The 22,053-nt window shown below is 37.6% G+C and overlaps 2 protein-coding genes across 3 annotated transcripts; one reads left to right on the top strand and one right to left on the bottom strand.

The window, feature by feature from the left end:
• Positions 1-1,726: 1,726 nt before the first annotated feature.
• PDE345 (Aldolase superfamily protein) lies at positions 1,727-5,630 on the bottom strand. The gene is made up of 6 exons (XM_059597422.2): positions 5,356-5,630; positions 4,182-4,451; positions 3,961-4,070; positions 3,739-3,829; positions 2,759-3,028; positions 1,727-2,311 (listed from the first exon to the last, which is right to left on the bottom strand). Exons 1-6 carry the CDS (start codon positions 5,506-5,508, stop codon positions 2,033-2,035), a joined length of 1,173 nt encoding a protein of 390 aa, XP_059453405.2. The 5' UTR covers positions 5,509-5,630; the 3' UTR covers positions 1,727-2,032.
• A 10,988-nt stretch (positions 5,631-16,618) lies between these two features.
• On the top strand, positions 16,619-20,710 carry LOC132164292 (pentatricopeptide repeat-containing protein At5g66520). Of its 2 annotated transcripts, none has more exons than XM_059574781.2 (2): positions 16,619-17,081; positions 18,430-20,710. In XM_059574781.2, exon 2 carries the CDS (start codon positions 18,579-18,581, stop codon positions 20,457-20,459), a length of 1,881 nt encoding a protein of 626 aa, XP_059430764.2. In that variant the 5' UTR covers positions 16,619-17,081; positions 18,430-18,578; the 3' UTR covers positions 20,460-20,710. The 2 variants fall into 2 exon arrangements, with proteins under 2 accessions (XP_059430764.2, XP_059430772.2); XM_059574789.2 differs by lacking the exon at positions 16,619-17,081 and adding an exon at positions 18,158-18,289.
• The last annotated feature ends 1,343 nt before the right edge of the window (positions 20,711-22,053 follow it).

The raw sequence follows: 22,053 nt of genomic DNA on the forward strand, positions 1-22,053 counted from the left end.
TCCAACTTATGACCAACTTCTCTCCTACGTGTCATTTAAAAAAAAAAAAAAATTTGATAGAGATGATTTTGGGATTCTGAAAATTTGAAAAAAAAAAAAAAGACAATTTATTTAGTTTAAAATTCAAAATTTTTTTACACGTAAGAGAGAAGTTGGCCATGAGTTGGGTTTGTGTTGTGTCCGTATCAAACCTAAAAAAAAAATAGCCCTTATTTTTCTCCTGTTTTTTAGAAAATAAAATGTTAGGTGTTCTCATATTCTTAGGTAGATATTTTCTCACCTAATTTTTATTTTTCTCACTTGGTTTTTAGAGAATAATATCCATCTATAACAGGGAGAACACCTAACATTTTATTTTTAAAACATAAAGAAAATGCCAGGCTTTTTTCTTCTTCTTTTTTTTGGTGCAGTACACACTTTTAGATTTGTTTTTTTTTTTTTTTAAATGCACTTTTAGATTTAATGCTTACACGAACGAGTATTTATTAAAAATACTTTTCTTTATCAAAAAGGGGTGAGAAATAAGAACTATTAATCGTCTCAAGTCTCAACTATTAATAATGGCCAGATTTGTGGCATTAAGAGAGAAAAAATATTTGTTAAAAAAAATTCCCCAAACTCAACAATATCACCAGTGGCGGAACCAGGATTTATGGTATGGGGATGGATTTTTTTTTTTTTTAATAAGTTAGGAATATTGACTTATATAAATACAAAATCACATAAATAAATATAATTTATCTATATGTGTTTATGCTTGTTTATATAAAATAAAAACATATAGCTCATAGCATTACAAACACACAATAATATAAACAATTAGCAAAATAAACTAAACACCATCTATAGAGTCCAAGAAAAATAGTACAAAAAATAAATATTGTAAACCCAAATGACTGCAGAATAATCGCTAAAAAAATAAATAAAAACATATATTTTCATCATATTGCATACTTTTGCACAAAAAATACAAAAAAAAATGCAAGGAAAAACGAGATGTGGGGAAGATGGCTAACATAAAAGGAATATAAATAGAATAATGCATAATATGTTAATTTTGGGGACAAATATATCATTTTTTGGGGAGACAAATTCATAAAATATGTATATTTTATAAAGAATTGTAACAAATTTTGGAGGACGAATATTTGGGTCCGCCCCAGAATATCATCTTATATATAATCCTAGGTGTTCTCATGGGGTATGCTAGATGTTCTTCTAACCTTAGGTAGATATTATTACAAAAAAAGAAAAATGAATATCCACCTTGGACAAAGAGTACATACTGCATCCGAGAATTTCTTCAACGATGGTCAATTAATTTTAGCATTAATTAATTTAGTTATAGTGGAAGAGTATTTTTGTCTCCTCAAACAGTAAAAAGACAAAAATACCCTTCAAGTATAACTAACCGTGATTTAAACTAAAGAGGATCTTGTTCCGGCATTGACTCAACTATAATTAATATTCACTTAATTTGAGAGGGGCATACAGGCACAACCGTGTTTCAAGTTTCACCCCAAGTATGTAATCTACATTCTGTCCCCAAAAAAAAAGTATGTAATCTAAATGGGATCAGGATTCATGGGCACTAAATCGCTTTCTAAATCTCATTTGTGAGATAACTCTGCTTGGTAAATTACATCTTTCTATCAACCAAAAAAATATAACATGCTGACTGTGAAAAGAGTAGAAAGAAAGAAAAGGGTAAACAGTCACGCTGAAATATCCTCAAGATCCATGGAATTTCAGGAACCATAACTTAGGAAGGATACAATATCAAGATAATTGTTCTTGCTTTCCCCTAATCCCAACAACTTCCTACGTTGAAGTTCTAAAAAACATTTCTTTCTCACAGGTATTATTCAGCTCTCTAGTCTTAAATGAGAAGGGGGAGAAAGAAATTAAAAAGCTCATCTAATAGTAAGTCTGCTCAACATACATAGCCAAAAAGAAAGAAATAAAAATAAATATGCAAAACAGAAAGTACACATCCAAGGGCCAAGAGGCATGAGTTGACTCAGACTCTGGCTCAATAAGTATAGCCCTTGACAAACATTCCTTTCTTGGCTTCCTCATTTTCACCCTCAGCAGAGTATTTTCCAAGCTGAGCCAGGGAGTTTGCCTTTGCTCGCACTAAAAGTGCTCTCTGCGCAGCTTCAATGCTCTCAGGACGTCCTTGCCATGTCTTGAGCACAGAGTTCTGCAGTGCACGAGCATATGAGAAGGAAACATGCCATGGGTTGGGGCTTTGGTTCATGGCATTTAGGTTCAGGGTTGCTTCCGCTTCAGATTGTCCTCCTGACAAAAACTGAGAAGTAAACAGAAAAAGATCAGTTACACTTTTCAACTCTTCATCCGAAAATCGATGAGTTAGGTGAGGAAATCACATGCATGCATATCACAACTGGAAGACAAAAACCACATAAAATGTCAACAAGGCAAAGACTATTTTATAATCTTAATCTCAAGAAGAAAACCTTCTTATCCTACTATCTAGGACGCAAGGCTACTTTGCATTTTTCAAGACCATCTCAACCATGAATATCCATCCCTACTTGCAGTCAGATACAAGACTACTCTAAAACACTTTTGTGGCTGAGAATGGACTTAATTGGATCATCTATATATACACTTATTCCCTGAAAACAAAAATAAGATACTTGGCTATAACTATCAAAGGGGTATATTTTAATTTATTATTACAGAAAGAGAGAAGAAATATAACTTTGAAACCATAGGGTCAAGGCATTCTTACCATGATTCCTGGAACTGCTGGAGGAACTCTCCTTTTAAGCATTGTGAGTGTATATTGGGCAATGGTCTGTGGAGAAGCCTTCTCTTTGTGTTCAGCCCCTGGGGTTACCATGCTGGGCTTAAGTAGGATTCCCTCAAACAATACATTGTTTTCAGCCAAGTAGTAGAACACTTCCGACCAGACCTTTTCTGCCACTTCAAGTGTCCTCTCAATTGGGTGGTCCCCGTCAAGAAGAATCTCAGGTTCGACAATTGGCACAAGACCATTGTCCTGCATATAAAATCAGAATAATGAAACGTAGAAAGAGTAAAAGAAAACAACGATAAAAGAAACAAATAATATACAATTTGGAAGAAAATGTCGGGAAAGAAAATCAGTCCTCTCTTTATCACTGTAAAAGGCATAGGCCACGGTATTCTTCAAACATTTGGATAAACCCAATTTAGGGCAACAATGGAGAAAAGTGAGGATGTTTCTAAATAACATTCCAAGCATGGAATGAAGCAAACTGACTTGACGATTAACAATCAAATGATGACATAAAGGGTCAACAGCCTCAATGATCGAACCTTCTTCCAATCTTTTAAAAGGCAACCAAAGATAATAAAGTTGATCCAATGTTCCTTATGAAAGTAGCAGGTTTGAATACAGTTGAATGTGAACTCTAGAAAAAATACGTATATATATACATCTTATTTCCAAACTAACGTCTACCAGGTTCCATTACAGTTGAATGTGACATCTAGAAAACATATGTCTATGTATATTTTTACATCTTATTTCCAAAGTCTGGCCAACATATAGAATTGCTTGTCACTTGACACATAGTGGAAAATCAGTTTCACTGATATTTAATATATTGAGACTACCATGCACTCACCCACCCCACCATGTGCCAACAAAACCCCCCATTCCTAACTCTGCTAAACAAGGTTTACACGAATCCAAGCAAAAATAGTTCTTTAATCGTGAAGGCATACCTGAGAAATAGCAGCATAACGTGCAAGTCCCCATGCAGCTTCCTTGACAGCTAGAGCAGAAGGGCCACAAGGAATGCTAACAACTGTCCGCCTGGATATTTCAACAAGAAGATAATAAGAAGTACTTCTTCGCCACATTGAACCAAACAGAAAGTTTCATGCATGCTTCCTAAAGCAAAATTTCACAAAAAAAAAAAAAAAAAAAAGTATTGATTGACTTACCACTTAGCAAAACGAGCACCTTGCTTATAGTATTCAGCAGATCTTGAAGCCAATCCATCTAAGCCTTGGCACCAAGATTCATTGTTTGATCCTGGTAGGGGAACCAAACCCTGAAACCCAAGAAATCGAAAATGAGAACCAAAGAAACATTTTAATTACAACATACCATATTACTTAGAGCACTTAAGAAGAAATTTTAGTACATTCTATTGACATTATACCTTATCAACTTTAATGCCAGGAACGATTTTCTCGGCACGCAAGCAGTCCACAAACTTCTTCCCATCTGTAGTCGACTGGTACAGTGTTTCCTCAAAAAGAATGGCCCCAGAAATGTATTCACCCAGGCCAGGAGTGGTAAGCAAGAGTTGTCTGTAAGCCTGTCGGTTGGTCTCAGTGTTGTCCAACCCAATAGACGCTAGCCTTTTCCCACAGGTTGCATTGGATTCGTCAATGGCTAGGATCCCATGACCAGGAGACGCGATCGATTTCTACACCATAAAGAAAGGCACCAAAGGTAATCAAACAAAATAAACTATCATCACTGTCATTCTTTGTGTCAATAATTATTTCAAGTATCACTCATCTAAAAATAAATAAAGAAGTATTTCAAGTAACAGTTTTGGAAGTGATCTGAGCTTGAATCTGTAAACAAGCCTTTTAGAAGCAAGCACAGCGTCTTCATAAAGTGTTTTCAATATTTTTTTTTTTTTTTTTTTGAAAAAAAAAGCTCTCCAACGTAAATAATTTGTATAAAAGCGATTAAGGGTGACTATAAGTAATCGATATGCAAATAAAACTTAAAATCAGTGGCACGATCGACAAGAGAAAAATAAAGCTTGTATTGAAAATCATTCACTCTCTTTTTCCTCCTAATCAATGGTTGTCAACCCAAGTTTAACCAATCAAGTAGAATTTCCCTTCCAATTTGACACCGAGGCTGAAATGGTTTTAAACAAAAGAAAATCTACACGAAAATTTCCATATCCCCTTGGATGGGGATGGGATTAACCTGAGCGTTCCAAAACCATACCCAAACCCAAAGGAGCAGAGAACAAGAAAAATAAAATACAAGACAGTGAGACTTTACCAAAAAAAAAAAAAAAAAATTCATAAAGGTGGTGAACAAGAACGAATTTAGCCAGTCGAATAAATAAAACACGAACATAATTGTCCCTGACAGTAAAAAAAAAAGAGTGATAAGCTAAAATTAATCATAACCCAATAAAAGTGCAATTCAGACCGAAAGAATTCAATAATTAACAGCGATATATTCACAAAAATCAGATATGGATCCAGTAGCAAAGCATGCAAAACCAGAAACAGATGCCAGAAATTCAACGATTTAAAGCCAAAGGCCTACGAATAGGTGATTAGGAAAACAATATGACTCACAGCGGTTTGGACGAGTTCGTCGGTGTAAGCCTTGGCGCGGATCGGGACGGAGACTCGGCGAGTAGCCGATGATCCGTGGCGCTGAGTGAAGGGCTGCTGGCCGATCCACTGAGACGACGCCGCATTGAGTTTCGTGAAGCTCGCGCAGGCCATGGCTTCAGCGAGAGTGGAGCGAGATCGGTCGGGTCTGGTGTTGTTTTCCGAGAAAAAAAGGTTTCGCGGTTTGGTTTAAGCGGACTTTGTTTTCTTCTCTGTTTGGGTGGGTGGGTAGGTGGCTGGGTTGGTTATAACTTATAACATGCGTGTGCAGGGGCGGAACAAGACACTGTTTTTCTCGAAGAGTCCGCTATAGGAATTGACGTGGCAATGCGACAGGTTACATGCGGCGTTACCAAACAGTCCTTACTAGAGTTCTAAAGTTGCCCTGTCAAATTACCATCCTAGCCTCTTCATCCGATTTTAATGCTTTAATCGATTGAATGATTATGCTTATATACTATAATATTATACAATTAATTGTACGTGCGAATTTTTCTTTCGTTATTAAAAAAATTGAATCGAATACGGAGATATGAGGAAGGGTGATTTCGTCCATGTACTAATCGATCATAGCATTATTATTATTCAGAAAGCATCAATCATAGCATTTAGATAGAGTCAAAGACGCCAAGGAAGTGCTAGGAATTCGGTCATGAGCCATCTCTCTCACCTAACATTAATTGATAACCTCCTTTGTGGGTTGTTGCTAGCAAAAGACAATCTTCTTTGTGATTCACTCCTCCAGGATATTTCATATTGGGTGAAGTAAAAGATTATGCGGCGTGTTTATGTATCACGGTCCTTTCATATTTGGACTCAGGGTGATGTTAAACATCACGCCGAGCGTGATGCACGCCCGGCTGATGTGATATTTTAAAATAATAAAATATAATATTTTATTATTATAATTATTAAAAAAAAAAAAAAAGAATGGGCATTCATGCATGCCTGCCAGCGTATTCTGTATCATCACCCTTCGACTCGAGCTCTTTTTTTTTTTTCTTTTTTTTAATTATTTTTTTTTTAAAAAAATTGTATTTTAAATAGTAATAATAATTACTATTGCCAGAGAGATTATATAAGATACCTTAATAAAAAAATATATAACCATCGAGGCTCAAGATGGCCTAAAATAAGGTCGCTCTAGCTAAAACCTAATACAAGGTCAGAGAGATGCCACTCATAGATTCTAATAAAGAACTCTTATCAATCTCAAAATCGACGTGAGTGTATTCTCACGAACGGAGGCTTACTGATAAATGATAATCCCTTCTTAATTTTGCATGTGAGGAATAGCTTAGTTCAAACATAACGTACTTTTTACTTAACATTAACAAACACTCAAATTTCTTAACATGACGAAGACTGTCATTGAGTTACAATTAAAATCTAAATATAGTTAAAGACTAACATTGAGTTACAGTTAAAGTCTAATTATAATTAAATATTATCACGTAATTAACATAATTAGTGTAAAAGTATATTTGTATCGAACATAATTTTCCTATAAATATGAGCATTATCACTAATAGAATAAGAACATAATGTAGCCTTAAAGTATTATTCTGTGTCTCTACTTATTATTTTTCCATTCATTGTATATTAGCACCTTTTGACTTTGAGATTATAATATTTTATTTGATGGATTTTAGATTTGTACTTTAAATATTTGTAAATCAAAACCTTTATTAAATTTTATATTAAATAGATATTATTTATGTAAATATAACCATGGCCGGTCAACCTTTCCAATCATAGTCCTGGATTCGAAGCCCACGGCTGTGAGTCTCTGCCTCTGGGCCTCTAGCCAGGAAGGAAACTTTAAGGCCGGCCGCCATGCACGCCCGCCACAAACGGACCTCCACCATTAATATTATTGGCCATTGGTGTAAGTTGAACTTCTATGGTCTTCTTCCTCTATGAATCTATGATTAACGTGGAGGTTGACAGACCATGGAAGTGTGAGTTTATTATTATTAAATTAAAAACTGGGATCTAAAATCAAACAACGCGCGCTAAAAAACAACGTTGTAACAATTTTTTATTTCTTACTAAAATAAAAATATGGTACCATTTACATTATATATAACAAGCACTATACCTTACCCTTACGCAGTTGTTTACTGCCATGACTTACAGGGTGGGACCAAGGTTTTCGAGATTTCAGTAGGTGGTGAGCATGGAGAAAGAGCAATAGCTTTTCTTTTGTTTGCCACATGAACGCGTCCAGGAATTTACTATGAATAAGAAGAGAAAAATAAGAAAAAAGAAGAGCAAAATACCCACAGCTTTTTTTTTTTTTTCTTTTTTTTATGAGTCTGCGATTGTTGAAGGAGGACGAAGACTCAGCCTTTTTGATGTTTATGTTTTTCTTTTCTTTTTTTCTTTTTTTTCCTCTCATTTAACCGTGTACTTATGAGTATAGTAAAATGGTCTAGTTTGGTTTTACAGCCCAAAGTGAGGGCAAAAGTGGAATAGAAATTGATAAAATAACACGTGGGGCGCATGTGACGGGTTGACCGTTTGATTTAATGAGTTTGACTGACGGAATGAGAGTTTTGAAAAGAAAATTGTAGTCTGATGGATCGGATAGTAAGGTTGGCAATTAATGGGAAGAAATTGACAATGCGTGGTAGTTGATAAGAAAAAAAAGGTAATTATCCCTAATTTTAACACATTCAATTTATAAGGATTAAACTTTATGAATTTTTAAATTTATTTAATTTGGTTAAAAATGATCTTATAAATAATTTTCAGTTTTAATAGCCAATGAGTTAATTGAGTGAAGAACATAAATTTGCTATTGATAATCTTTTAAAAACTTTTTAAATAAATTATAATGAAAAAAATCCGCGCATAGCGTGGGGTATAAGCTTGGAGGGCATATCATTGCGACAAATGGAGTTTAATTATTCAAACAAGTGTCCTTATGAAAGGTTAAACGTGCATTTAAGTTGGTTAAATATGTTGAAACGTGTGCGTTTAGTTATTTTCTAAAAACAACGTTTCATATCACACGCTTATGATAGAATTTCGTTAATATATGACTCTTTAATTCAAAGACTTATAGATAAGTTTCCACTTCCTTATTCCTTCAATTCTTTCACCCCTCCTGCATCATAGATTTGGACATTCTTGAATTTTATGGAGGTTTCAACCTAAATGGTTGGCTTTGATAAATCTAGTAGATAACACAACCTTGCAACTACTATACAATACCTATGGAAATTAATTAATGATGAAAATAAATAAAAATACGAAACCACACAAAAGATAAGAGAAAACAGTAGGTTATGAGACAAGTAGGTCTTTTATGGTTTGAGAGACTAAGAAAGGTGATTTTGTAAGTATTAAAATAGGTAGAAATACTTTTTGGGATTAGCTTAAAGAGAAAGAGACAGGAAAAAAAAAATGCATGGGAAGAGAGAGTTGGATAAATAGGTGTGATGCTTTCACAAGGAAAGCATACAAGCTGTTGTGACAAATGCAAATTTCAAGATCACCAAAGAAGTAGAAAAGTGCAGAATAAAAAAATAACACAACCACACAAGACACTAAGATTTAAGTGGTTCGGCTTAACAAGCCTACATCCACTGGCGGAGACGATCCAGGAGAAATTCACTAACAAAAAGTGGAGTACAAAGAGTAGTACAAACAAAACCACTCAAACCCAAAAGCCCCAATACACCCCAATCTCACTCAAAAGAGAATTAGATACAAAAGAGAAAAATATTCTCTAAAATTCTCTAAGCATTTCAGCACTCCAAAAGTGAGATCAAAATGAAGAAAAATGGTGCATCTTCTTCTCTCTACAGCACAAGCCTTTCTCTCTCTCTCGGCAGTTTTTTTCTTTTCTTCTTTCTCTCCATTTCTTGCTAAAGTAGCTGCTGCCCTCTCCTTGACCGAATGGCTTCAAATAAAACAACAAACAAAGCCTTTTCACAAAGCTTCTAGAAGAAGCTCAATCAATAGAGAGCAAAGAGAGACGTGCGGGAGAGAAAAAAAACAAGTCAACAAATATGGGATGCCATACTATTGTGGGGCCCACGATAAGGTTTATGAAAATTCAAGTCACATAATCTGACAAATCTCCACCTTGACTTGAATTTCATCAAGTCTTCAACACAAATATCCTCAAGACGTCTCCTCCAACACCCCTAAGGGTAATTACAAACTACAAACACCAATAAAGCCCAAGCAATGCTTGAACTTAAGGATCGGAAGTGGCTTCGTCAACATGTCCGCTGGATTTTCCGCCGTAGCAATTTTCTTCACTATGATATCACCTTGTGTCACGACCTCCCGAAGAAAATGATATCTGACATCAATGTGTTTGGTCCTCTCATGATACATTTGATTTTTTGTCAAATGTATTGCGCTCTGGCTATCACAAAATACAACAGTCTCATCCTGTTGCAAACCCAGATCACTAACCAAACCTCTGAGCCAAATAGCTTCTTTCACTGCCTCTGCTGCTGCCATATACTCTGCCTCCGTAGTGGACAAAGCAACTGTCGACTGTAAAGTCGCTTTCCAACTAATGGCACACCCCGAGAGAGTGAAAACAAAACCTGTCAAAGATCTTCTTTTATCCAAATCATCAGCATAATCTGAATCAACATAACTAGTAACACTGGAACTGATACCACTGCCTCTATCATAGACTAAACCAACATCTGTAGTGCCCCATAAATAACGGAGTATCCATTTCACTGCCTGCCAGTGAACCTTGCCCGAATTCTCCATGTAGCGACTAACAACACTAACTGCCTGTGAAATATCTGGACGAGTGCACACCATAGCATGCATAATGCTTCCAACTGCACTGGAGTAAGGAACATGTGACATGAACTGCTCCTCCTCCTCACTTTGTGGTGCTGACGCTGCTGAGAGTCTAAAATGAGCTGCAAGTGGAGTACTCACTGATTTAGAATTATGCATACCAAAGCGTTCAAGTACTTTCTCAATGTACTTTTTCTGTGACAAGTACAACTTTCCCGCTTTTCTATCCCTGTGAATCTCCATACCAAGGATTTTCTTCGCAGCACCCAAATCCTTCATTTCAAACTCATCACTCAACATAGATTTCAATCTCTTAATCTCCAACATGCTTTTAGCAGCAATAAGCATGTCATCCACATAGAGTAACAAATAAACAAAAGAACCATCTGACAATTGCCTGTAATACACACAGCTGTCATAGTTACTTCTTGTGTAACCATGTTCGATCATAAAGCTGTCAAAACGCTTGTACCACTGTCTTGGAGATTGTTTAAAACCATACAACGACCTCTTCAACTGACAAACATGATTTTCTTTACCTTCAACAGTGAACCCTTCTGGCTGATGCATGTAAATGGTTTCCTCAAGCTCACCATGCAGAAATGCAGTTTTCACATCAAGTTGCTCAAGTTCCAAATCATTTAGAGCAACCATGGCAAGCAAAACACGAATAGAACTATGTCTCACAACAGGAGAGAAAACTTCATTGAAGTCCATACCTTCTCTCTGACTGTAGCCCTTTGCTACCAAACGTGCCTTGAACCTTGCATCTTCAACACCTGGGATTCCTTCCTTTTTCTTGAAGATCCATTTGCAACCAACAGTTTTAGCGCCTTTAGGCAATTTCACCAATTCCCATGTTTGGTTCTTATGAAGAGACTCAATCTCCTCATTCATGGCAACAACCCATTGAGCAGACTCACTACTTGTGACAGCTTCTGAGTAAGTGGAAGGCTCCTGAACTGCAGTGTCCTCTGCCACAATAAGTGCATATGCTATCAAATCTGCATAGCCATATCTCTGAGGTGGCCTAATCTGCCTCCTCTGTCTACCAGCCGCAATACTGGTCTCTTGCTCTTCTTGTGGATCATCATCATCAGAATTGGAATCATGAACATCTGTAACATGCTGATCTTGAGTGTTATCTCGCACCCTCTGTGAAGCCTCCACCTGAAGCTCCACCTCCTTGCTAGAACCCTACTCCTTTCCTGCAGAAACAATAGACTCCTTTCTCGGGTGAAGCATGGCAAATTCATCAAATACAACATCTCTACTGACTATAAACTTAAGTGATTTAGGATCAGAACACCACAATCTATATCCCTTCACCCCATCCGCATAGCCTAGAAATATACATTTCTTTGACCTAGGCTCAAGCTTACCATCATTCACATGACAATAAGTAGGACAACCAAAAGTTTTTAAAAAAGAATAATCAGCAGGAGTACCAGACCATACCTCATAAGGAGTTTTACAATCAATGGCTGTTGATGGAGAACGGTTGACCAAATAGCAAGCAGTATTGACCGCCTCAGCCCAAAAATCTCTAGACAACCTAGCATTTGAAAGTAAGCAACGCGCTCTCTCTAAGAGAGTCCTGTTCATCCGCTCAGCAACCCCATTTTGCTGTGGAGTATGACTAACTGTGCGATGTCTAGCGATGCCTTCATCCTTGCAGAATTTATTAAATTCACCACTACAAAATTCCATGCCGTTGTCTGTTCTGAGTCGCTTGATTTTCTTCCCAGTCTGATTCTCAATTAATGTCTTCCATTGCTTGAAAGTGGAAAACACATCACTTTTCTTCTTCAAAAAATACACCCAGACTTTTCTTGAATAATCATCAATAAATGTAACAAAGTATCGAGCACCACCCTTTGATGGAACCTGAGAGGGACCCCATAGATCTGAATGGATATAATCCAATGTACCATTTGTTCTGTGGGTGCCTGTACTGAACTTGACTCTGCACTGCTTCCCGAACACACAATGCTCACAAAAGTCAAGAGATCCTGTTTTCTGGTCACAAAGCAAACCTCGCTACTCAGGATTGTCATACCCCTCTCACTCATATGACCCAACCGCATATGCCATAATCGGGTAGTGTCTGAATCTGGATCATCTGAAGAAGACATAGCAACTGAACCTGTTACCGTACTACCTTGAAGAAAGTAGAGGCCATCAACCTTGTTACCTTTCATTATAACCAATGAGCCTTTGCTAACCCGAATGACTCCACTTCCACCGGAATACTTGTATCCAAGGGAGTCCAAAGTGCCCAATGAAATAAGATTTTTCTTCAAATCTGGTATATGTCGAACATTCGTCAAAGTCCTCACAATCCCATCATGCATCCTAATTTTGATTGTACCAATACCAACAATCTTGCAAGCGACATTATTTCCCATCAAGACTGAACCACCATTGACTGAATCATAGGTAGTAAACCAATCCCTTTTATGGGACATATGAAATGTACAAGCAGTATCAAGGACCCACTTGTCGTTAGAACGATCATTAGAACTGGTAACTACAAGGACAAGGTCTGAACCTTTAGAATTTCCTTCGACAACACCAGCCACAGAAGAGGAACTTTGCCTGTCACCTTCCTCTTTATTTTTCAACTTTGGACACTCGGATTTATAATGCCCATACTTTTTACAATAGTAACACTTTACTTTCTTCTTTGACCTGGACTGTGATCGGCCTCTTGATTTACTTTTACCCGAATCCCTCTCATTGGATCGACCTCTAAAATTAGAAGAATTTTTTGAACGACCCTTAACAAATAAACCCTCTGCCTGATTATCACTACCTTTACTATTCAATCTTGTCCTCAACTCCATAGAATTTAAAGCAGATTTAACATCAGCTAAGGAGATAGTATCTCTACCGTATAACATTGAATTAACAAAATTATCAAAGGCATCCGATAGTGAACATAACAAAATCAGGGCTTGATCCTCATCATCTACTTTAATATCAATATTTTTCAGATTCAAAATAATTCTATTAAAGTCATCAAGATGATCACAAAGAGGCATACCTTATTTCATCTTGAGGGTATATAACCGTTGCTTCAAATACAATCGGTTTGTGAAGGATTTCTTCATGTACAAGCTCTCCAGCTTCTTCCAAAGTCCAGCGGCCGTTTTTTCATCGGCAACTTCTCTTAAAACTCCATCTGAAAGAGACAACAAAATTGCACTGTGGGCTTTTTCTTCAAGTTCCTTCGTTTCCTCTGTTGATGATGTTGATGACACCTCGCCATCCAAAATCTTCGCCAAGCCTTGTTGTCGTAACAAAGCTCGCATCTTGATGCGCCAAAGGCTGAAACTATTCTGACCATCAAACTTCTCAACTTCAAATTTTGCAGTAGCCATCCCGCAAAATAAATACCCGAGCTCTGATACCAGTTTGTTGTGACAAATGCAAATTCCAAGATCACCAAAGAAGTAGAAAAGTGCAGAATAAAAAAATAACACAACCACACAAGACACCAAGATTTAAGTGGTTCGGCTTAACAAGCCTACATCCACTGGCGGAGACGATCCAGGAGAAATTCACTAACAAAAAGTGGAGTATAAAGAGTAGTACAAACAAAACCACTCAAACCCAAAAGCCCCAATACACCCCAATCTCACTCAAAAGAGAATTAAATACAAAAGAGAAAAATATTCTCTAAAATTCTCCAAGCATTTCAGCACTCCAAAAGTGAGATCAAAATAAAGAAAAATGGTGCATTTTCTTCTCCCTACAGCACAAGCCTTTCTCTCTCTCTCTCGGCAGTTTTTTTCTTTTCTTCTTTCTCTCATTTTCTTGCTAAAGTAGCTGCTGCCCTCTCCTTGACCGAATGGTTTCAAATAAAACAACAAACAAAGCCTTTTCACAAAGCTTCTAGAAGAAGCTCAATTAATGGAGAGCAAAGAGAGACGTGCGGGAGAGAAAAAAAACAAGTCAACAAGTATGGGATGCCATACTATTGTGGGGCCCACGGTAAGGTTTATGAAAATTCAAGTCACATAATCTGACACAAGCCTTTTTTACTGAATGGATCGCCTCCCTTGTGCACATCTGCAAATTGAGAGGATGTGCTCTACTTGTGAAAGCATGACGAGAAAAACATCTCTGAATGCGGTCCTCAATTCTTTTGCTATTAGGGGAATCTCTCTCTAAGTATTCACAATGCTTTCTTAAATTTGAAAAGACAAAGTTACTTTATTAAATTTAAATAGCTACTTCTTAGAAGTTATCAAATAACAAATTATCTATATTTTTTATTTTATTTTAATTAAATATTTTTATTTTTTAGTTTGAATGCCAACCACTTTAAATCGCCTGCAATGGTCGTTGAAATTATTGATAGAGTTCTTTGTGCATTTTTCTTTATTGAAATTATTAACTCTCTTGTAATTTTCTTTGAAATTATTAACGTTTGCACTTTTGTATGTGATACATTGCTATTTCGTTTTTCCTTTTCGGCTTTCAGACTTATTTGTCGCTCCAAGTCTATGACAGTTACTTGCAACTTCGCTGACCTACATATTTCAAAGAGGTTATGAGCTTCTTTGCTAACCCTTTTTCTTTTTTATTTCTTCCCCCCAAAAAAAGTCAAAACATTCTCACCAAAAAAAAAAAAATTCAAAATTTTGTCTCCTTTATATTACGTCAAAATATTTTTTTTTAAAATCAGAAAAAGAAAAAAAAAAACCCTTAGATTAATATCCATCACATATATTGTTGCTCACTATCAAAGTAAATACCATACACAACCCAACTACGACAATTCTAACTTCATAAGATAAATGATTTTAGGGTGCTTTTACCAATACATTCATACTTTTGGAGCAAGTGTTATTAACACAAAATATTCAATATAATTATACTATTCATATCTCACGTATACATTCTGTAACACCAAACACCCTTCACGTGAATCGTATTTTTTAACTTCCTGATGTGGCCATGTGCGGAATTAAAAAAAAAAAAAAAACCTTTAAGGTTAGAAAACGCACGCGGCACGCTTAACTCTCTTTCTTTCCACATTTTTAGACAAATCTCTATCTCTTTCCTCTTCCCTTTTCCGCTCACCGACGGCCGGCCACCAAAGACCATGGACGCCAAGCACGGTTGACGACGAGTGTAATACCCTGAAATTATTTCATATTTTGAATGAAATAATTTAAGCATAATTTGGCATTTGTTATTATGGATTTTAATTGGTGATTTTATTTTATGAGATCCGAATTTGCTAAGGAATAGATAATTATAGGTTTTGATTCCCTATAGTATTAGCGGGTTTTATTTGTGATTTGGAGATTTACCTCAAAAACTACATTATGGTGAAGAAAGACAATTTTATAATATATAGGATTATACTTGGGACTTTTAGGTGGTGTTTGGCAAAAGTGTTCAGCCAGCCTAGACACTGTAGATTATTGGTATAAGTGCATTTTAATAAAATAATCCTCATAAACCTGATGAACAATTACCCTATTAGCCTTTACTTTTTTTTTTTCTGACAAATTCTAGCGCTTTGATTTCTCTTCAGCTCCCTAGCTCATTTTCTTTCCTCAGCCAACTTACCCAAATCTACTTGTGTGAGCCCTTCTCACCCCCCACCCCCAAACTTGCGTCCTCTCTCTCGCTCAAAAATATAAATACGCAAAAAAAACCCAGAGGGGCGAGGGAGAAGAGGGCGGAGGATTTGAGTTGAAGACGATGAGGAGGTGCCACGTGTGGAGGAGCAGGAGTGGGACGAGGAACCGCTAGAGGGCTGGAGATTGAGCTGAGCCCTTGAGCCGTAGAGGATGATGGCGGCGCGGTCATAGGCGCGAGCGGCGTCCTCGGCGGTGGTGAAAGTGCCGAGCCACTTGCGTGTACGCTTGCGTGACTCTCGGATCTCGGCTACCCATTTGCCCCAACTCCGCTGCCGGACTCCACCGTACCTGAACTTGCTGTTGTCGGGGCCTCCTTTGCCCTTGCATTTCCTAGCTTGAGCAGTTATCGGCGGTGGCGATGGTTGTGTCTGTGATCTTGTTTGTGATGGAAGAGAAGGAAGGGATGGGTGGGTGGGTGTCCTGGGGAGGGTGATGAGTGTCGTCCATAGGGTGAGGGAGCTTTAAAGATGGAAACTGCCTGGTTCAGTGTTCTTGACTAGTCGGAATAGAGGACTCTGGAGCTTTGTTTTGAATGTCATCTCTATAAATGGTGGATGAGGGCGGTGCTGTCTTTTGGGTATTTATCTTTTAACTATTCGTCATAACTGAATGGACTGGGCCGATAGTATGGAATTTTTTGAAGAAAAAATTCAATAACTAAGGGGCAATACGGTAAAAAAGTGACAAATTTTAAAGATGAAAAATTGGTCAAATGGTCAACAATGAACAGTATCTAGGCCATGGCCATTGCCAAACAGACCCTTAGGGAACGGGATTTTTAAGAGGGGAGGACTTGGACACGTGAAAGATTGGCTTTTACATCAGGCTTGCTGCCTGCCACACCTTCACGTTGAAGGTGTAAGTGCAGCGTGTGTGCGTGAGGGAGAGAGAGAGAGAGCGGAGAGCCTGCTGCTGTCTCTTTCTATAAAAGCTTCGGTGCGTAACAGTCTAACAGAGAGAGCGAGAGGGAGAGGGGGACCGCTAGAAAGAGAGAAAGAAGAGAAAGAGAGGGGTTGTTTTCCCCTTGCCCAGACCAGACCCGAGAGAAAGAGATTGAGAGAGAGGGCCGGAGTTAGAGAGAGAGAGAGAGATGAGCGTGAGTTAGAGAGAGAGACCCGAGAGTTGAGAGAGCTGAGATTGGGGGAAGAGAGGGGCGTACCGTGGTGGCTGGGTCACCGGCGACGTGCAGCAGTGGCTCTTCCGGCGACGTGGCAGCAAACCCGCAACCCAGAATCGTCACGTTAGGTAATCTCTAGAATTTCCTTAGTTTAATTTAAGGATTTCCTGTTGTGTTAGCTGAATTGCTAGGAGTTCTTGTGGCCAAATGGGGAGTGTTTCTGGGATGATTTTTCACTAGAATCGAAGATTATTTTGGGGTGTTTTATTTAGGAAAACCGAGTGTGTATTTTGTGTAAGGACTATTGTTTGTTGACAAGGTTCTATGGGTTTGATTTTGGGTGATTGTGGTTGATAAAGCTCGGAATCGGTTTGGGTGTTTTGTTAGATGATTTTTTTATTTATTATTATATTTTTGGGTAAAGTCATTTAACCCTCTCAAACTACCACTCCTTCAATGACAATCTTACAACAATTTATCTCTCAAACTACCAAAACAATGACAATGTACTCCCCAATGCTAGCAAAATGACGAAATTATCCCTATAGAATTTTCAATAGAACAAAAATACCCATAAAAAAAAAAATAAATAAATAAAAAATTTTAGTATTTTTGTTTTTATTTTAGTAAGGATAATTTCGTCATTTTCTAACAATTGGGAGTATATTGTCATTGTTTTGGTAGTTTGGGGGGTAAATTGTCGCAATTGATAGTTTAGGGGTAGATTGTTATTGAGGTGATAGTTTGAGGGGGTTAAGTGGACTTTATTTATTTATTTTTTTCATTTTGCCATTAGGGTGCCGAACTTGGCTTTTTTTTTTTTTTTTTTTTTTAATCTAACATGTCACCCAAAAACACAAGTACCGCGCCACATATCGCCTTGAAATCACAGGCATTAGTCCATGTGTAAGGGTGATGTGGAACTTAATCAAAAAAACTAATTGAATTTTGATGAAAGTACTAAGTGGGTTTATTTGCTTACCATCCAACCATTTTTGACAATGGTCGGATGTTGATTATTTTAATTTTCTTATTTGATCCTGAGGCTTGTATACGTAGCAAAGAATAGGAATTGATTTATCGAGCCGTTATTTTTCTTATTCGTTGCTTTGATTTATGAAGGTAATATTAATTTCTGTTGCTTTGATTTATGAAGGTAATATTAATTTCTTTTTCTTTAATCATGTTGCAGAAAAAAAAAAAAAAAAAAAAAAATTGAAAGTGAAATCACACCGACAAAAGCGGTTTTGGGAATATCCTTACAATTTCCAATTTGCTTTCACAAAAAAAATTATTTTCTATCAAGGAATGAACGGTTTTGGGAAAGGTTCAATTGGTAAGAAACTTTTCATTATGATTATTTAGAAATTCAGAAATCTTATATTTTTAATCTTTACTTGAGTTTCTATAATCATTCTGAACTTTCGGTTTCTTTAATTTTTTTTAATTTAATTCATTTCTCTTTTTTGATTCTAGAATGCTTCCAGAAAACGGTAGTTGTTTATGGCATGGATGAAGACGACAGTCGTTTTAGGCTTTTAAGTTGAATAGTCGGCGTACGCACCAAAAGATTATATTTTTAAAGCAGGTCAGGACATTAATCCTGAGGCAGCCTTGGAAAGAAAATGACGCTCCAGCTCCTTCATGCCACTCCACCCTCTCTAAGCTCACCCAATTCGCACATTTCACCAGTGCATGGCCTCGAGGCATGCTCAACTATGGCTGACCTCAAGCAATATCACTCCCAGCTCATCCGGCTTGGCCTCTCAGCCGACAACGATGCCATGGGCCGAATCATCAAGTTCTGTGCGATATCCAGAAATGGTGATATGGGTTATGCTCTCCAGGTCTTCGATACAATTCCCCACCCAGATGCATTCATTTTCAACACCATAATGAGAGGTTACTTGCAATGCCAATGCCCCAAAAATTGCATTCTCTTGTACTCGCGGATGTTGCAAGAATCTGTTGCACCCAATAGATATACCTTCCCTTCTGTTATAAGAGCTTGTAGCGACGATAATGCTATTGAAGAAGGGAAACAAGTCCATGCCCATGTTGTGAAATTCGGGTTTGAAGCGGATGGGTTTTCTCAGAACAATTTGATTTATATGTATGTGAATTTTCAGTCCTTGGACAAAGCAAGGAGGGTCTTTGATAAGATGCTTGTGCGGGATGTTGTGTCGTGGACCAGTTTGATTACTGGGTACTCGCAGTGGGGATTTGTTGATGAGGCTTTTGAAGTTTTTGAGCTGATGCCAGAGAGGAATTCTGTTTCTTGGAATGCCATGATTGCGGCATATGTCCAGAGCAATCGTTTTCATGAGGCGTTTGCTTTGTTTAATAGGATGTGTGGGGAAAAGGTTGTGTTGGATAAGTTTGTGGCGGCTAGTATGTTATCTGCTTGTACAGGGTTAGGAGCTTTAGAGCAAGGGAAGTGGATACATGGGTATATCGAGAAGAGTGGGATTGAATTGGACTCAAAGCTAGCAACAACTATTATCGACATGTATTGTAAATGTGGTTGCTTGGAGAAGGCTTTTGAAGTCTTTAATGGGTTGCTCCATAAAGGGACATCGTCATGGAATTGCATGATTGGGGGTCTAGCAACACATGGTAAAGGAGAGGCTGCCATTCAGCTCTTTAAGGAGATGGAGAAGGTGATGGTAGCTCCTGATAACATAACTTTTGTAAATCTCCTCAGTGCCTGTGCTCATTCAGGGTTAGTGGAGGAGGGACGCCATTACTTCCACCGCATGGTTGAAGTTCATGGCATTGAGCCCAGAATAGAACATTTTGGATGCATGGTTGATCTGCTTGGAAGAGCTGGAATGCTGGAGGAAGCAAGAAAGTTTATTGATGAGATGCCCGTGAGCCCCGATGCAGGTGTATTGGGTGCTCTTCTTGGAGCTTGTAAAATCCATGGAAACATCGAGTTGGGAGAGCAAATAGGGAGGAGAGTAATTGAACTAGAGCCTAACAACAGTGGGCGCTATGTGTTATTAGCTAATTTATATGCCAAGGCTGGCAGATGGGAAGATGTGGCTAATGTGAGGAAACTAATGAATGACAGGGGAGTGAAGAAGGCTCCTGGTTTTTCCATGATTGAATTGGAGGGTGTCCTCAATGAATTCATTGCGGGTGGAAGGGCTCATCCCCATGCTGCAGAGATTTATGCCAAAGTTGATGAGATGTTAGAACGCATAAAATCTATTGGCTATGTACCTGACAGTGATGGAGTACTGCATTATGATCTGGATGAGGAGGAGGAGCAAAAGGAGAACTCCTTGTTCCACCACAGTGAAAAACTAGCAATTGCCTTTGGCCTGTTGAAAGCCAAACCAGGACAAACTCTTCGGATCTCAAAGAACATGCGAGTCTGTAAAGATTGTCACCATGCAACTAAGCTCATCTCAAAGGCTTATGATTGTGAAATCATTGTCAGGGACAGAAATCGCTTCCACCATTTCAGAATGGGAGAGTGTTCTTGTAAAGATTACTGGTGACCATTGTGTCAATATGATCAATTAATTATATATAACTGAACACAAATCATGTTGGAATGTTGTTCCATTTCTCATACCAAACATCACGACATGGCACTTCCTTTTGGATCCGGATTTCCGGATTACTAGTAATTCGGAAAGTAAATGTAAAAAAACCTTTATGGGTTCGCACGCCTTAACAAGTTGGCGGACTGTTTCAGACTGGATCGGACAAATAGGTCATATGGCAAATGGGCCCATACATTTTTTCTTGCATTTGCTTCACAAATTGCTAATCATCTTATCAACAAAATTGTTGGAATTTCCATCCCTTCCAAAAACACACGCCTGGATGGCTGCATCTATCAGATTGGATTAGTACAACTTTGTGAAGGACTGGGACATCGAGTCAATCCTTCTTGGCTTTTGGGGTTCGAAGACCCACTGAGTCAACTCACCAAGTTTCTCGATTTTGTATTATTTATTCAGGGGTTCTTAGAAGAAATGTGAAAATAAAAAGTCAGAGCCAAAGGACCCACCCTTGCTTAAGGGAGCGTGGGAAACACGACCGTCAGAGACCTTCTACTTCGCCACCTAAGGCCCATAGATTTTGTTTTTCTAAATTCAGTGATAATTAATAAAATAAAAATGTTAAATTTTGGTTCGAGTAAAAACCCTAAAACGCGGGCGGGTTGAGTTAGAAGCTTTCTCACCCACTTGCGAGTCGCGACTCGCACAAATCGCCACCCCTTTGCCTTCCAAAACGTGCGTTTAGAGGTTGGGTTTTGGATGCCGGGAGATTTATCGGAAACGTAGCTGTCGATGGGAGAGTGGGCACCATCGATTTTGAACCCTAGCCGTCGATTTCGAGAGATGGGGCTCGTGGATGGGTCTTTTAGAAAGATAACTTTGGGGTTTCAAAATTAAACCCCCAAGTTCATATGCTCACCGTTTTGCCCTCATATCAAAACAGTGAGTTTTGATTATATGTGTCCATAGTCGACACATAGGATAAAAATTTGGGACTGAGCTGTCAACTTTGAAACGGCACGTTTAGTTTGGGACTGACGAGCGTTAAACATTTGGGGGAAAATGTAACAGTAAGAGTTAATTTGTTTTTTCGATTGACCCAATGAGTAAAAATTCAAGGAAAAAAAAAAGTTTATAGAGTTTTCTGTTTTGACGCGTTGACTCAGAGATTTATAAGATATTTATCAAAAAAAAAAAAAAAAAACATTTTTAAGAGAGGCTCACTTGGTCTTTTGAAAATCAATGTCTTTTTTTTTTTAATCACTCTAAAGTTTTTTTATTAAATTATTGGTAACCATCTTCTTTTCTCTACTGAGTAAATAAGGCAAAAGTGATATATATTATTTTGGTTGCATTACCCCCACAAGCACTATTTGCTACTTATAAAATATTATAAGATTTATCTAAAATTAGCTTGTAGAAAATTTTGAAAGATATATGTTTTAATAAAAAGAAGTTAGGTAGTGTTCACAATCAAAGCAAAAAAGTAAACACTTCCGTTGTATATATTATTCCATGATTACTTATATATATGTGTGTGTGTGCGCGCATGTTTGTTTTTATTCTATGATTGTTTATTTTTTAT

This window comes from Corylus avellana, chromosome 2 (genome assembly GCF_965113065.1).
Source record: "Corylus avellana chromosome 2, dhCorAvel1.hap1.2, whole genome shotgun sequence".
Classification (NCBI taxonomy): Eukaryota; Viridiplantae; Streptophyta; class Magnoliopsida; order Fagales; family Betulaceae; genus Corylus; species Corylus avellana.